The sequence below is a fragment of the Panthera tigris genome, chromosome C2 (genome assembly GCF_018350195.1).
Source record: "Panthera tigris isolate Pti1 chromosome C2, P.tigris_Pti1_mat1.1, whole genome shotgun sequence".
Lineage (NCBI taxonomy): Eukaryota > Metazoa > Chordata > Mammalia > Carnivora > Felidae > Panthera > Panthera tigris.
This window is the reverse complement of record NC_056668.1, coordinates 65,007,053-65,021,227: the sequence shown is the minus strand read 5'-3', so window position 1 is coordinate 65,021,227 and position 14,175 is coordinate 65,007,053. Positions and strand designations below refer to the sequence as shown.

The window sequence follows — 14,175 nt, the reverse complement described above, 5'->3', positions numbered from 1 at the left end:
AAAAATCACAAGGAAGAGAAAATACATTTACAGTACTGTACTGTATCAAAAAATCCATGTATAAGTGGACTCGTACAGTTCAAATTCAAGTTGTGCAAGCATCAATTGTGTATTTAGAAAAGAAACTGTACATTTTTTTATTAAGTTCATTTATTTTGAGATGAAGAGAGGGCAAGGGAGGACAGAGAGAGGGAGAGAGAGAATCCCAAGCAGGCTCTGCACTGCCAACGCAGAGCCCGACACAGGGCCTGAACTCACAAACTGTGAGATCATGACCCAAATCGAAAACAAGAGTCAGATGCTTAACTAACTGAGCCACCTGGGCACCCAAGAAATGTATATTTATTGAATGCACTCAAGATTATCTTAAAAACAATTTTGGGGGGCGCCTGGGTGGCGCAGTCGGTTAAGCGTCCGACTTCAGCCAGGTCACGATCTCGCGGTCCGTGAGTTCGAGCCCCGCGTCGGGCTCTGGGCTGATGGCTCGGAGCCTGGGGCCTGTTTCCGATTCTGTGTCTCCCTCTCTCTCTGCCCCTCCCCCGTTCATGCTCTGTCTCTCTCTGTCCCCAAAATAAAAAAAAAAAAAAAAAAAAACAATTTTGGGGGACTGTCAAATTTAGTAAGTCATCAGTGAATTGAACCTTCAGCTAGCCAGCTTTGGGTGTGTCATTCTCCTTCTACCACAACTAAGCTCCGCAGAGGATGCAGCTAGTGTGGACCTGCCACAAATCAGGGCCCAGGAAAAATAGGGTTTATTGGCTTGAGTGATGATATATCACTGCAGGGCTTAAAAAGTGGGTAGGCCAGGAGAAGTATGGTGTACGCTTTTAATTTCGGGCACTCCTCCCCCGGAATTCCTGGGCTCCAAAGACATCCATTCAATAAGTGTTGGGAAAGGCATTATGGGGCATAACAAAGGACATGAGAAGGAAGACCCCCCTGTGTTCCACACTGGCTGACTCAACATAAAGGCTACTGGTGAATTCCAGCCTCTGGGGCAGCCAAACCCCAACTCTCTCTGGCTTTCTGACCTGCATGAATGAAGGTGGGACAGCCAGGTTGGTCTTGGCCTCCATTGACGAAGTAGTCCACGTGTCCGACAGGAATCCGAATACCCGCATCTGGAAGGAGGAAGAATCTCATTACTTCTGATTGCAGGGGCTTATTTTCCAGGCCCCACAGCAGGGTCCACTGGCAGCAGAGCCTGAGGTCTGCCTTTGGGAGCGCATCCACTCTGTGTGCTCCTTGGGTGCCCACCTCACTCCTAAGTGCTGTGAAACTGAAGAACCTGCCATCAGTTTTCTAAAGGTGTTTTTACACACTGGAAGGAAGCAAAGAAGAATAAAGCCATAAGATACTCATATTTCTCTAATAAATTCGAGAAAAATATCCCTTAACATAAGTTTTTATAAATTTTTTTAATGCTTATTTATTTTTGAGACAGAGAGAGACAGAACATTCACGGGGGAGGGTCAGAGAGAGAGGGAGACACAGAATCTGAAACAGGCTCCAGGCTCCAAGCTGTCAGCACAGAGCCCGACATGGGGCTCGAACTCACGGACCGTGAGATCATGACCTGAGCCGAAGACAGATGCTCAACTGACTGAGCCACCCAGGCGCCCCTCCCTTCACATAAGTTTTTATAAATCACTAAATATTACAAGCTTGATGAATTTCCTTGTCAAACACGGTTTACTTTTTTTTTTTTAACGTTTTTATTTATTTTTGAGACAGAGAGAGACAGAGCATGAACAGGGGAGGGTCAGAGAGAGAGGGAGACACAGAATCTGAAACAGGCTCCAGGCTCTGAGCTGTCAGCACAGAGCCCGACGCGGGGCTCGAACTCACGGACCGTGAGATCATGACCTGAGCTGAAGTCAGACGCTTAACCGACAAGCCACCCAGGCGCCCCAAACACGGTTTACTTTGTTTTGAGCAAGAGTTCACATATGTATGTGTGGGGCCACATTTCCACAGTCTTCCTCATATTTTTGTGCTTATCTGACTGAGCAGAAGTAAGACCTGGCTAATTTGAAACACTTTAGCCCTCATCTCATCATTGTGACCACAGCTGACTCCTCAGATGGGGTCAGAGCCAGCTGCCAAAGACCCCGGTTTTCCCCTTCAAAACATCTTTCCCCTTTCCACATCTATCACTACTGTAAGTGATCAGTTGCATGTTATTTGTTTACTGGCATCTATCCAGGGGTTAAGCAATGACCTGGAAGTTATCCTTGCTTCCTCTCTTTCTGTCACTCCCTACACTTAGCCCATCACTTGTCTAGCCAACTCTACCTCCAAAATACCTCTCAAATCTTTCTTTTTTTGGTTTTTTAAAAGACTTTTTTATGTTTATTTATTTTTGAGAGAGACAAAGAGTGAGAGAAAGTGAGGGGGAGAGAGAGAGGGGGACAGAAGATCCAAAGAGGGCTCTGGGATGACAGCAGAGAGCCCAATGTGGGGCTTGAACTCACAAACTGTGAAATCATGACGTGGGCCGAGATCGGATGCTTAACCGATTGAGCCACCCAGGTGCCCCTTGAGTCTTTATATTTCTCTCTGTCTCTACTGCCCCCACCTCTGCACAAGCCACCACCATCTCTTGGCCTCTACTGTAAACACCTTCTAATGAGCCTCCAGGCTCCCCTTAGTGTCCCCTGCAACTTATTCTGTGCACAGCATCCACAATAATCTTTACAGGAAATCCTAATTGCCTCCCTGTTCTCACTGCCTGTAGAATAAAATGTAAACTTCTCACCATGGCCAGCCTGGTCCTCCTCCCTCTTCTCTAGCCTCACTCCCTGCTCTCTAATCACATGGTTTTCTTTCCTGTCCCCCAACCATGTCCAGGCTTTCGTTTGGCTGTTCTCTCCAACTTGAATGTTCTCCCAGCTTTTCCCAGGACTTGCTCGTTCTCATCCGAAAATATCACCTCCTGGGACAGACTTTCCTCAATAATCCTTCCTGAAGTAATCAGCCTCTCCACCCCACAAGTCACCCTCTGCCCCACATTCTCCATTATCATACTCATAGTGTGTAATAATGTCTGTTTACTTGCCTGGAAGCTCTACAACTTATAGCAGGGACTTGGCCTTTTTTCTGCTATATTCCTAATACCAGCACCATACCTGTCACATGTGAGTACCTAATGTTTATTGAAGGAAGTAATGAATGAATGCCCTCGCAATTAGTCTGTATTTCCATGTGGGCAGGGACCTTTTTCAATGTCTTGTGTGTTGCATTCTTGGTGCTAACTACATAATTCAATGAAAATCGGTTAAACAAATGGAATGATTTTTTTCCCTCTGGTCACATTAGGAAGAGGCTCCAACTTTGAAGGAGACTGAGAGGTCGCCCTCTGATAAATAGGGACCTAACAAGTCACCTATTTAGCAAATTTAGAAACAGAAGTAGTTGACCTTGATAATTAATATGGTTAACCTAACAGCTAGGCAGAAGCCTGTGGTCTTTGCTTTCCTAACTGTGAGATGACAAAGGTGGGAAAGAGGGTTGAATTACATGACTGCATGGGTTTCTTCCAGAATTAGGAATCTGTGAGTGTTGGGTGCTAAGAAGAAGGCTTCTGAACAAAGGGAATGAGACATGGACACCTCTCACTTGAACAGCAGACTCTTCTGGTGAGGGATAGGCATGAATTGATCTCGTACCCACCATCCTGAGCACAGGATCTGGCTAACTCCTGGGCATTTCATGTCAAAGTAGAAATGAGGAGGAATGCCCATCCCCTTTTCCAGCTAGTCAGAATAGCTTAATTTGGTCACAATGGATTCAGAGTTGGGTGGGGGAGGATTTCTCATTTTTCACTGGACTGAAGGGCTGTCTCCTCCCTGGGGAGGAGGAAGTCCCGACAGGCCTGAGTATCTGCCCCAGAAGTGGAATGTCCCAATCCCATGGGGCCAGGCACATTCACCCTGAAAAAAAGTAGTATGACTTTCCCCTATGCCAGCCAGGCAGCAGTGTCCTCCCCCACCCAGCCTTGTCACAAGATTTAGTGTTAACCAGAGATCAAGATGATGCTGGTAAACTCCTCACTGCAACAGAAGCTCAGAAGGGAGGGAATCTGCCCAGAGCCACACAGGTAGATGCCAGCCTCCTAGCCCCTGCCATGCTCATCCCCCCCCATACCAGGAGGGTCACCCCCACTCACTGTCAGTGTCTGTGTGGATGGCCTCCACAAAGAGGGCATCTCCAGGGTCCAGGCGCTCCTCCAGGCTGGCTCTGGTGTACTCTGGTCCAGCGGGGTCCAGGCCTGCTGGGACAGACTGATGTCAGGAGCCCCTTTCATCTCAGCTTCCGGAACCCTCATGGACCCATCACACACCTCTCCAGGCAGTCCTTCCTGGTCAGATCCTAGAGTTCCCCAGCAAGGATCCAAGGGCAAGAGGACCAGCTCAGGGCCATTGTACCCAGGAAAACGCATGCTGTGTCTCTAACTCTCAATGACGCAGCTTCTCTGGCTCTGAAGTGAGCCAGTTGGTAAGGGCTAATGTGAGTAATATTAATCCTCATGTACTCATAACAACAGCTATAATTTTTTGAGCAGTTACTATGTTCAAGGCCTTGTGCTAGTCTTCACAAGTAAAAATTACTGTCCCCAGGTGTTAGTTTGGGTCTCTTTTCCTCTTCCTCCCCCAAAGCAAACCCTGAGACAAGGATTTAAAGCATAAGTAGCTTTTTGGGAGTAGATCACAGAAAGCATAGTGAAGGAGTGGAAAAAATGAATCAGAGCACGGGGGGGAAAGTATTGAATGGATTATCACTTTGGGCAACTTGGTCTCATTCCACTGGGACCCTTCTGAGAGGCTCTGTAGGACATGACTCAGACTTGTCCCACAGAAGAGCCAGAAAGCAGAGTATTTACCACATAACTCTGGTCCTTTATTGATTGAGGGTAGCTTCTAAAGCATAAAATCCCTAGTGTTTTGCAAGTATTTAGCATAATTGACTAAAGGTGATTTCCACAGTGGGCCAAGGAGATATGACCTATTATAACTCATTTCGCAGAACTAGTAACTGAGGCTCAGAAAGAAATACATGGCCTCTTATACTGACATTAGAGATCACACAATAACAACACAGTATTGCTTTATGTAAATGGCCACAATAAATAAAGTTTAGTGGAAATAAATGACTTGGTCATAAGAACAAAGATCCTTCTGCTTGCCTCAATAGAGGGATTTCAAGGGCGTTCTCTCTTTATCTCCAAACTTGGGGTGACAGGAAGAGAATAATGTTACCTGTGATCCGTCCTAACTGGCCTTCGTAGAAATATCCCACCACGCCCCCAACGTGGGCTCCCAGGCTAACACCAATGATGTGGATTGAGGACTTCGACACACCCAACACCTAGAATGGGGCATTTACAAGTGAGTTGCATTTGGGCCATGGCAACCTGGGCCTCACAGCATCACACTTTTCCTTGAAGCTTCAGAATCCGAGGACCCCGGGCATGACGTACCCACCACACACACTTTGGGGGGAAAAGGCAGAATTTTCATTCCATTCATCACTCAACTTCTTCCTAGAAACCCCACCTTGATGATTGCCTCATTTTCTTTTTGGTGCTCAACGTGTGTGAGTAATGCCCATGGCCACTCCCTCTCGAGTGACTCCCTATCTAACATGCAGTGGCACATTTTACAGAGGAGGAGCGGGAGGCTCAGAGAGGGCCAACTACTTGCCCAGAGTCAGCACTGTAAGTGGTAAAGTTGAGATTAGAATCGAAGACCCACAAGCCACTAGGTAGCTCTGCTTCCGCCCTAAAGCTCCTCCTCATATGTTGATTCTTTCTGTTTCCTCTCCCCTAATAAGCAGACAAAACTCCCCCAAAGCTCTTGTGTACCTACCAGTAGTTTCTTGAGGAAACGGGAAATCTCTAGGCCCAGCTTAACCACATTCTGCACGGCTGAGAAGTAGATACCCGTAGAGCCATAAACCCAGTCCACAGCAATCACATTAGCATTTGCTGCTTGAAGAAGGGCACCGATGAATTTATCAATCCAAGAAGGCTTTGTACCTAAAGCCCTAGACATGGGGCCAAAAAAGGATGGGAAAATTATCTGCCAAGCCAATATCCATTGTCATGGGAATTACAGTGACATTCTCTATTAACAGAATAAACCCGGGGGCGGGGGGACGATCAAAATGAATCAGGGGGATATATGGGCAATAACCCTCTACCACTTTGAGCATAGGGAGGACATAATCCTATAGTCACCAGGGCTTCTGCCTGCATATATGGAGCCTTTGTGTAAATTATAAAAGAGTGCCTTTTGTTCTAGGTAGATGCAGCCTCATGCCTGGGCTCAGAACTCAGGTTGAATTCCAGCCCCACCAGCCCTCAGTCAGGTACCTTTGGGCAATGGATACCACACAAACCATATGTACTGACATTTCTTGTGTTATTTATAGAAAAAAAGAAGATAGCTTTGTTCATGAGAGTTAAGATTTGCAATCTTAACTCTCATTTTTTAATATATGCAATTCCCTTGGGACGCCTGGGTGGCTCAGTCGGTTAAGCGTCTGACCTCGGCTCAGGTCATGACCTCATAGTTCATGAGTTCAAGCCCGGTGTCAGGCTCTGTGCTGACAGCTCAGAGCCTGGAGACTGCTTCAGATTCTGTGTCTCCCTCTCTCTCTGCCTCTCCCCTGCTCACACTCTGTCTCTCTCCCTCTTTCAAAAATAAACATTAAAAATATATTTTAAAAATATGCACTTCCCTTGCAGAATGTTTTTATGTACTTGTTCTTTTGATCATACTTTCATTAATTCAATGGGTCAGTATTCTAGGTGCTTTGTGAGAAATAAAGAAAAATAAGATACAGTCTCTATTCTTCTGCAACTCATAGTATAAAAGCGCTTTTCTAGGAAAAGGAGAATGGTAGAAAAAATTTCATAGAACTTTACCAAGAGTTTGGGATCTGGAGAAGTTTTCTCAGTGGCCCACAGTGAGGGAATGATAAGAGCATACTCACGTAGGCAGAGGAGCACAAATTGGGTGTTTGCCATAGAAAGTGGATTTCAGGGGATCTAGGAGCAGACAGAGTGACAGCTGCTGAGCTCTCCAGCTCTGTTAGCTATCTCTTGGTTGGGGATACACATACAGCCTTAGATAGTGGCTAAATAGAAGATTTTCTGGAGAAGAGACTTTGGCATAAGAGTAAGGAAGTATATACCTAAGGAGGTATAGGGCCGGGTGCTCAGGGTCCAGGGATTTGAGAAGCAGAGAGAACCCAGAGGCCATGAAATGGTGATCCTCTGTGCAGTGCCTTTGCATCCACCTCTTCATTGGACACTCCCATCTCTAGTTGCTCTACACTGCTACTATTTTCACTGCATTTTCTCCCTCTTTCCTCCCACCAACCTTCTTCTGTTTTAGGCCTTGTCAGTGGGCTCTGGAGAGAAGACGTTGGAAGGAAGGATAGTGGTCGAATTGAGACTCAGTGACTACATATTATAACAAAATTTGGACGATAGGGCATCAAAGAAATCAAACCTGAGAAAGATTAGTCTCAGGAGATGATGGAAGTAGCACCCGTGAGTGGAAGTTTCTTAAATCATGAAGCCAGAGAAGAAATAAAGAAGAGGAAATAAAACCCTGGATAAAAACACCATGCCCTTACTCTAATTACACACAGCCCATGACCTCACTGGCTGAGATGAGTCACATACCCCATGCTTCAGGAAGGAAAGATCAACTGGGACCATTTCTACAACTTCCCTTTTATTCAGATGTGGAAACCAAGGCTTCGTGTGCTGGGACAACTTGTCTGGGGTCATACATATTTACTGTTTGAAAGTATGTCGATAAGACCAAGCAGAGGACTAATATACATGACCAACAGGAATAAACAACATAATGTGTATTCATGTTGATATGAGAAACCTTCAAAGACAGCAGGAGGTGAGAGATAAAACATGTGACTTCCAGTAAATCCATCTCTCGCCTTGGTCCCCATTAACATCCTGTGGCCTTATGGTCACTCTCTAGTTCTTAGTGAAGATGATCCTATTGGTTGATTACTCCCACCTGAATCCATGGATGATTAGTTTAATTCCCAGAGAGGCATTGAACCCAGACTTTTGGATGTCACTACTTTCCTGCACTAGCTGACCACAGCTAGGATCCAAAGGAGTGAAGAGGAGAAACTGGACTTTGAGATTGGTGCCTTGGAGAAGATTAGCATTCTGGAAGTCAGTGCACTTTGTCTGTGGGATAGGAGGTGCGTCTCCTGGAGGAAAAAACAAAAAGAAAAACAAGAAAGATTCAAGGTGAGGTCATCTATTCTTAGAAGGAAGACAATTGTTCTTGAGAGGAAGAGACAAACAGGGGCTTACCAGCATTTATTATAAATCAGCTAGTACAATATTCAGACTCATTTATTAAAGACATCACTTCTGTAACCAAAATCTGTGAATAGTTTTCATGTCTAAAGATACATTGCCAGAAAAGGATATGAATATTACTCAACTAGAGAAGATTAAAAGCCATGGTGAAGTGGATATTGTCATGAGATAAATTGAGTAACCCCCCCCAACCATAAATCCATATGTTGAAGTCCTAACTCCCAGGACCTCAGAATGTGACTGTATTTGGAGATAGAGTCTTTATGTTAAATAAATAGAGGTATTTATGCTAAAATGAAGCCAATAGGGTGGGTCCTAATCCTGTATGGCTGGTGTCCTTATAAGAATAAATTTGGACACAGACACAGAGGAAAGACAATGTGAAGACACATGAAGTAGACAGTCAACTGCAAGCCAAAAAATAAGTCAAATAATGTCACACCTCTGTGCAAAAGAGGGCATTTCCCTCAGAATGAAACCTGAAGTCCTAACATTGGACTAAAGCCCCAAATGGTCTAAACCATGAGCTCCGGGAAAGCTTTGCCTGTCTGACTATTCCTTCCTCCATTCTGGCCACGTGTCTTCCCAACTCTTCCTCACTCTACACAGGCCTAGACCACCTGAGGGTCTTTGCACCAGCCATCCCTTCTGCCTGGAGTGCCTTTTCCACAGACATCCACATGGCTAACACCCTCTTCTCTTCCGAGGCTTTGCTTGTCAAGTGTAACTACTTTAAATTGCCACCTGCCTGTGCTCCTCACCCCTGTTCTCTCAATTTTTGTCATCTTAATCTATTTCCTTTTACAGCAATCATCACCTTCTAATCTCCTATGGAATTTACTAGTTTATTATTAAATTTATTGCTTACTGATTTTCCTATATTAGGATATACTTTCAAAGAAGGCAGAGATTTTTATCCATTTTGTTCACTCTACTCCCAGAATAGGGTATGCCACACATAATAAACATGAAAAGCTACTTCTTTGAAAATAATAATAAACTAGTTGTACTTTTGATTGATAAGACAGAGTAAGACAAAAAGAGGGAAGTCACAAGTAAACAATATAGAGAATAAAAAGGGATATATAGTAGACTTTTTAAAAAAAAACTATTAAAGAGCATGTTTATACCCACCCAAAATTAAAATTACAGGTATTTGCCTAGAAAATAGACAATTTCCTAGAAAATATAACTTACTGAAACTTAGTCAAAAAGAAAAAATAGAAAGTCAAGTGTAAAACAGTAGCATGAGGGAATTGAAACAGTAATTTTTGATTTATTCATCAAAAAACCTCTACCAGGCCAGACAGTTTTCCAGAAAAATTCTATCATTCCTTCAATTCCTATCACTGTTCCAGAGAATAGAAAAGGGGGATAATCTAAATTCATTCTATGAAAATAACCAAGATATCCAAATTGGACAAGGATAGAAGGAGAAAAGAAAACAAAAGGCCAATTTCACTATTAAACACAGACATAAAGACCCTGGATAAATTACCAGCAAATCTAAGCCCATCAAAGATAATATGCATAAAAAATACATCATGGCCAAGCAGGGTTTAATCCAAGATATGAAAAGATGGCTTAACATTAGAAGATATATTAATGTACTTCACATATGAAAAATTAAAGAGAAAAACCCATATGCTCAAATCAATAGATGGAGAAGAAAGAAGCACAATAAAATTTAATATCCAACACTTCTTAACCTAAGAAAAAGCATTATCCAAGAGCCTATCTGATGACCATACTTATAGGCGAAACATTAGAAGCATTCCATTTAGAACTGGAAACAAATGAGAATGTCTACTATCAGTGCTTCTATGAAATATTGTACTGGAAGTTCTAGTCCAAGCCAGGGAAACAAGACAATAAAATGGAATCAAAGTTACAAAGTTTGAAAAGGAGGAGAGAAAATTGACAATATTTGCAGATACATAATAAAACTTTCTATCATTCGAGAGTATGGAAGGTGGCACAGTGAATCATACTCCAATATCCCCTCTCCCTAACCACCTTTCCAACCAAAGACTAATCATAGATGAATATCAAAAGAGAAGAAAGACATAGATGATCTCAAATATAAAGATTATATCTCTGTGGGCAAGAACAAGAACAGAATTGCAATATGGTGCTGGGTTCCTGTTCTGGGAGAAGACAGTGGTTGTGAGGATTCAGCTCTGTGAGGTAAGGGGGGTCCAGTAGTGCTTTGTGTCAGTGCTTTGTGGAAGGTCAGCACCAGGTGAAGCTCTCCAACTCCATAAAGGAAGCTAAAAACAAAAGCAATACAACAAAAAAGTAGCTATTGACTTTTTACCTTGGGCTATAGGTTTATTTAGGAGGGCAGGATGGAAAGACAAGGCCTCACTAAGAAGAACTGAGACAACCCCCCTCCCCCCCGCCAAATGGAGGAGAGAGTCTAAAGATGGGAAGGACTGGGGGTGGGGTGTAGAGATGGGGAAGGCCATAAACAAACTTCTCATTGACACTGAAATAAAACTAACCTATTGTGTTAGAAGTCAAGATAATAGTTATCTTTGGGGTGGTAGTGATTAAGAGGGGATATGTGGAATGGGTTTTAAGAACCTGGTAATGTTTTATTTCTTGATTTGGATGATGGTTACACAGGTGAGTAAATTCACTGTGAAAATTCATTAATCTGTGTATTAATAATCTGTGCGCTTGTCTGTATATATGTTGTACTTCAATAGCGAGTTTTCTTTAAAAAAAAGCCTGCAAACAAAATATCTAAATTTATACAGAAATCAAATGTTTACAAAGATAGTCAATAAAGCCAATAAGTGGATCATGAATTCATTCCAGGTGAAATAAGTTTTTAAAAGCCTTTGACATAGACTTTTAAATAAATATGCTGAGAACCCACAAGGATAAAAATAAAGACAGAGCATATGAAATTATGAAATAAAAACACAAATAAATAATAAAATAAGATTTATAGAAAAAACCTAGTTAGGAAATTAGAAATGAAAAAGATAACCATTGAAATAAAAAGGGAATCAATACTGTAATGTTTAGGACAGAAGTAAAAGAAAATTTTAATATGGAAGTATAGTCAAAAAGTACAGACAATAGATGGAAAGATTCTATTTTTACCTCGTAGCTGTTCTCTAAAGGAAGTGAATGGGAGAAGAAGCACTAGTTTGAAAAGATAATTATTTAGAATTTTCCACAACTAAAGAAGATATGATTTCTCCAATCAAAATTTGTACTCAGGGTAATGAGCGAGATAAAAAAAATAAATCTACAGTAGGCACATTATAGTATAACACCAGAATGTCAAGGATAAAAAGATATTTTTTAAAATTCCCAAATGCATTGGAAAACTTAGAAGAAATGGATAATTTTCTAGAAAAATCCAATTTAGTGAAACTGACTCGAGAAGAAATAGTAAGCCCAAATAAAACTAGCATCAAAACATTAAATTGGTAATCAAGAGTCTTTCTGACTCTAAAGTATACTAGAGCTAGATGGTTTTATCTGAGAACTGCACTGCTTTAAGGTACAAATAGTCTTTATCTTATATAAACTGTTTATAGAATAGACACTTATTTCATGAGGTTATAATAATCTTAGTATTAGCTGGACAAGGGTAATGCAAGAAAAGAAAATGATAGGTAAATGTTCTATGGACATATAATCAAAATAATATATAAATATATACAAAAGTAAAAATAAATTTTGGCAAAATAAAATTCAGTATTATATTTAAAAATACACCACGATTAAAGGATTTGTCCCTAGTGATCTTAGTCTGATTGGGCTAGCCATTAGGGCTTAGAAGAAAATATGAAAAATTGCCTTTATAGTATGATTGCTTAAACAAGACACTGGAAGCACAAATCATAATAAGAAATAAGAATCAAGACAACAATGTAATACTATTTTTTCCATCAGGTTGACAATATGAAAAATGTTTGATACTGTGAAGTATTGGCAGAGAGGTGGGGAACCAGCCATGCTCACATATTAATAAATAGTTGTAACTTCTTTGCAGGCAACATTTCCCACATCTATCAAAAATGTTGGGTAGTGGATTAGCAAGGACATCCACCATTCTCAGTGGCAAAATCTTGGTTAGTCTGGAAATTTTTAATTTAAAATTAAATATATCTTGGTACAGTGGATATTTATAGGGTGAATATAAGTCATATTTTGGAATTGATGCAATGTTATTTTCTTATAGTCTTGTGCCGGGTGAAAGGATTAATGCAGGTTTTAGGGGACTTGAGAAAGTATCCTGGTCGTTACCAGTCCCTTTATGATTGTAGGTTTTTTTCCCTCCCTCTTCTAAATTCATCTCAAGAGAAGAGAAGGCTTTTAGGGGACCCTCCAAATGTTAGCACTATATAAGTAATTGGTTTAAGAAATAGAAGCACTGACTGAAAGAAATTCCACCTAAGGCCCGAGCCCCCGAATTACCTGCACTTCCAATGCTGAGCCACAAAAGGAGTCCCCACGAACAGAAGCTTTTGTCCCCTAGGCCTGGGGGCATTGCTGAGCTGGAGGTCTCAGAGCTGGAGTGAAGCCGACCCCTAATGCCAAAAGAGATCACAGAAGCCCGTCTCTCAAAGTTTTGGATACCCAACACTCACTTGAGTCTCGCTGATCATTAACTGGCCTCATGACCTGTTAGAAGAAAAATAAACTCTCCCTATTTGTCTAACCTCCACAGTTTTTTGGTTTCTTCTTCCTAATGAAAATAAATACACTTCGTTTTTTAGGCAGGGGACATTGAAACACATTGTCCTTCCTCTCTGAGCCAAACATCATCAGGAAATGATTTCCTGCCCCTCTCCCACTTCCTATTATAAAATGTTAGTAAAAACCCAGGCAGAAGTCTTTTATCTCTAGGTGATGACAAAACCCACAGAATCATCGTGGACATGTTTATCTCCCTAGGAAGACTCTGAGCAACTTGAGGGCAAAGACCTTCTCCTTTCATTTTGAATCCCCAGGGCCTAGAATAGAACTGGACCAATAATATGTGTTTAGCGTATATTTAACAGAAAGAGTGGAAAAATATGAAGTTTGCCTCTGACAGTACCTTCCTTTCAAAGAGACGTTCATCTTCTTACAAATAAAGAATGAAGAAACTGAACAGTAGACAAAGAAAGTGACCCGTTGCAACCCTGTTGTTAGACGTGGCTGCACTGGCCTGTAACCAGGGCGTTTCCAGCACACCACATGGCCTCTTCACCCAAAAGAGTGGCAGAAACCACAGAGAGCTAGTTCTGGGCAGGTCAGGGGAAAGGGGAAGGCAAGGTACTTGCCCAGCACTCCTTAAACTGCAGCGTACCGCTACGAGGTGGAACCTGCCAGTAGGGCACTATCACACTTTCTGGACAATAGCTCTGTGAGGTGTGTACAGCCTTAGAGCATAGAGAGGCTAAGTAACTTGCACAAGGTCATGTAGAGTTGGGACGAACTAATCCCAGAGGCCATGCTCCGCACCTGTGCACCAGAAAGTAACAGTCCCCAAGGAAACCTTGGTGCTGTGTCATCGTGGCTGTGCCAGGTCTGCCCAAGATGAGGATAAAATTATTTTGGAGGGAAGCCCTTGCTTCCCCTGGTGCACATGATCCCACTACTCGAGCACTGCTGCCACCAGGAAGAAGAGGAGCGATAAATAGGGCACTACTGAAGGCTGCTCTGGTGTCACAGACCACGTCAGGTGTGGTAGTCTGGCTCCTTGAGAAGAGACACCAAGATGGGGCTAGATGGGCAAGAAATTTACCGGAGATAACACCTGTGAGGAATAAGGGAAGCTGAAGAAGGCAGAGACAGTC

The 14,175-nt window shown here is 42.4% G+C and overlaps 1 protein-coding gene across 5 annotated transcripts in view; it reads right to left on the bottom strand.

The window, feature by feature from the left end:
- LOC102963545 (protein ADP-ribosylarginine hydrolase) overlaps positions 1-14,175 on the bottom strand; it is a 37,778-nt gene that overhangs the window by 11,173 nt on the left and 12,430 nt on the right. For all 5 annotated transcript variants that reach the window (XM_042998454.1, XM_007098354.3, XM_042998456.1 and 2 more), the window contains exons 5-10: positions 12,809-12,921; positions 8,052-8,253; positions 5,868-6,045; positions 5,259-5,367; positions 4,169-4,270; positions 1,032-1,121 (exon numbers count right to left, since the gene is read on the bottom strand). In XM_042998454.1, coding sequence (XP_042854388.1) covers positions 1,032-1,121; positions 4,169-4,270; positions 5,259-5,367; positions 5,868-6,045; positions 8,052-8,253; positions 12,809-12,921 — 794 coding nt within the window. The remainder of the gene's footprint in view (positions 1-1,031; positions 1,122-4,168; positions 4,271-5,258; positions 5,368-5,867; positions 6,046-8,051; positions 8,254-12,808; positions 12,922-14,175) is intronic.